General features: G+C 41.2%; 1 protein-coding gene across 1 annotated transcript in view; it reads left to right on the top strand.

Moving 5' to 3' along the window:
- The first annotated feature begins 1,844 nt into the window (after positions 1–1,844).
- The window catches only part of LOC138021215 (cannabinoid receptor 1-like), a 996-nt gene continuing 340 nt past the window's right edge, over positions 1,845–2,500 (top strand). Inside the window, exon 1 of the mRNA XM_068868072.1 lies at positions 1,845–2,500. This exon is cut by the window's right edge and continues 340 nt beyond it. Coding sequence (XP_068724173.1) covers positions 1,845–2,500 — 656 coding nt within the window.

Genomic DNA, 2,500 nt, shown 5'->3' with positions numbered 1-2,500 from the left:
CGGAACTTCCCTACGACTGCGCATGTTTTGGAATTAAACTGGCCAAAGTTTGTTTCTCTCGTTGTTGACCGGAATGTCAAATGAGCCTCAAGCATTGGAGTGCTGAGACTGCGCAGATCGGACTGAGGATCATCTTTCACAGCCTCCTTGTGAGAGAAACTTGAAATATTTAACACTGTCAACATATGACTAGTATTTTTATTTCTTCTAGTGCACTCTGTTGTCTTAAATTCGATAGAGGTGTGATTTGCGAGAATTGATGTAATCTGTCATCTGCGGATCTGCGACAAGCTCGAGAATAAAATATGGAAACTTGACTAATTCATTCCAGGACCAATTCTGCAACTAGAGGATCTGGAGGATTGCCAAGATTCTGAAAGCGCTGGAGTGGATAATTGTGACGACTATAGATGATTGTTTCAACTTGATAGCTTTCTGAATTAAACTCCGGTGCGACTGGGGAAAAAAAGACTTGTTCGCTCTGTTTGGATGACGATTTTTTTTTGCGGAGTAGACTTAAAAGAGGACCTGGCGGACTTTTGATATTAAAGGATTGCAAATGCTTTCTCTTTCGATTTGCGAGGGGTTTTTTTCCCAGAGTGTTCAAATCTTAGTCACATAGTAGCCACAAGACCTCATGTGACATGCCTTCACAGGTGAATGCTAATTTGGAACCACCGTTGGAATGAGAGCAGGTGCCAAAATTTAACTAACCGAAAGAATTGTAACCCAGTTCTTTCTACATGTACTCCGAGTGTGTCAAACTCAAAGTTTCTTTCATCTGTCGAACAAATGGAAAAAAAGAAAAAGTCTACAGGTGTTAGCAATTCTTTTGCTTCTCGGTACGCTCCACACGCGTTAAGTCAAGTCTCTCAACAACTGTCCACTTCAATGTCGAGCTGTAACTCGGGGAAAGAAGAAATTTCCGACACACTGGTGATGAAATATGCAGTCTAGACCTGTCGCCGACCCGTACATGCACAAAGTTTGCATAACTTTAATGGTTCAATTGTCACGCGATTTAAACTCATGTTTATATGAAACGGATAAGAAAATCCCCAAAAGACAGGGAATTATGAAAAAAAGAAAAAAAAGATCGCTTGAACTAAAATTCACGAAAAAATTGCTGCGTGATTGTAGACGTAAACTGACCAGCGGCTCCTTCTAGAAAAGGTCGAGGATGAAATTGAACTGCTTGATTTGGTGATTTGAATTAGTTTTAGTTTGGTCTTTGACCTGGTTACATAATTGTTTTCACTGAGTTTCAGATGGAAAACGCGCCTCAACACTTGTCAGTCAAAGCACTTTTTGAGAACTCCCGCGAAACTTAACTGACAAAAACAGCTCTTCCTGTGCCCAGAGTTCTCGCTTATTCCGGGCACCAAAGCTGCTCAGTACAGGGGTTCCTTGGGACTAATGCTGCTTTTGCAAGTTGGAAGCCTTGTGATCCGTGCATGTGTGGAGATAAGGCGCTCATTTCTTGTCCAAAAAAGGCTGCTTCACAAAAAAAAAAGGCATGAACCTTGGGGTTTTGACATGCATCTTCCGTACTGATTACAATTTCAAAACCCACGTTGATATTATTGATCTTTTTCAAGCCCGGTGCATTCTTCAAAGGTTCGCTTATGAAAAAAGATATAAATATACCACAAGGGGAAGTTCTTTGAAGGCTTTTTCGTTTAATATTTATGTTTTGAATGTATTGGGTCTTTCGCGAGTTACGGCTTGTCATGCAAGAACTGAATAACTTGTGATCCACTCTTTCGTAACAGACAGTCAATTATATAATAGTCACTGCGAGACAAAACGCAATTTTTCACTCAGAAGAATCTTTCACTGCTAGAATGAAAGTCTTAGTGAATGATTCACCGTCGTCGCTGGACTGCTCTTATGAATACTCCTTGGCTAGCTATCCAACTGAAGCCAGCATCCTCGTTGGAATCAACATCTTCTCAATCCTTCTTGGAATCAGTGGCAATCTGCTGGTGTGTATGGCAGTATGGACCACTCCAACCATGAATCAGTTAAGCTTCCATCATTTCATCTCAAGTCTTGCCGTAGCAGACTTGATCGATGCTTTCATTGCGCAGCCTCTTCTCGTCCTCTTAATATCGGGACGCATGAGCTCCATGTGTCTTTTCGCCGTTCATTACACTTTCCGTTTGGTCGCCAATGTTGCTCTTGTAGCTTTGCAGTTGACACTTGTCCTAATTGCTTTCGATCGATGCCTTCTTGTTTCCGGTAAATTCAACTACAGGAACACCATGACCGAGAGAAAGAAAGTCGCTTTGATCATTGTGTGGTTTTTAGCTTGTGTTCACTCTGCTATAAGAGACACTGTTTTCGAACATATTTCTCTTGTACTAAACGCTGTGCTTGTGGTTTTCTACGGTTCTTACGCGTTCATCTTTTATAAAGTCTACAAACATGGTAAGCACCTTCTCAAGTGCCGGCAAGAAAAAGGTCGAAGGAACACAGTTGTAATAGGCATCAATGTTAA

Source organism: Montipora capricornis, chromosome 10 (genome assembly GCF_036669925.1).
Source record: "Montipora capricornis isolate CH-2021 chromosome 10, ASM3666992v2, whole genome shotgun sequence".
NCBI lineage: Eukaryota > Metazoa > Cnidaria > Anthozoa > Scleractinia > Acroporidae > Montipora > Montipora capricornis.
This window is presented reverse-complemented; position numbering and strand designations above follow the sequence as displayed.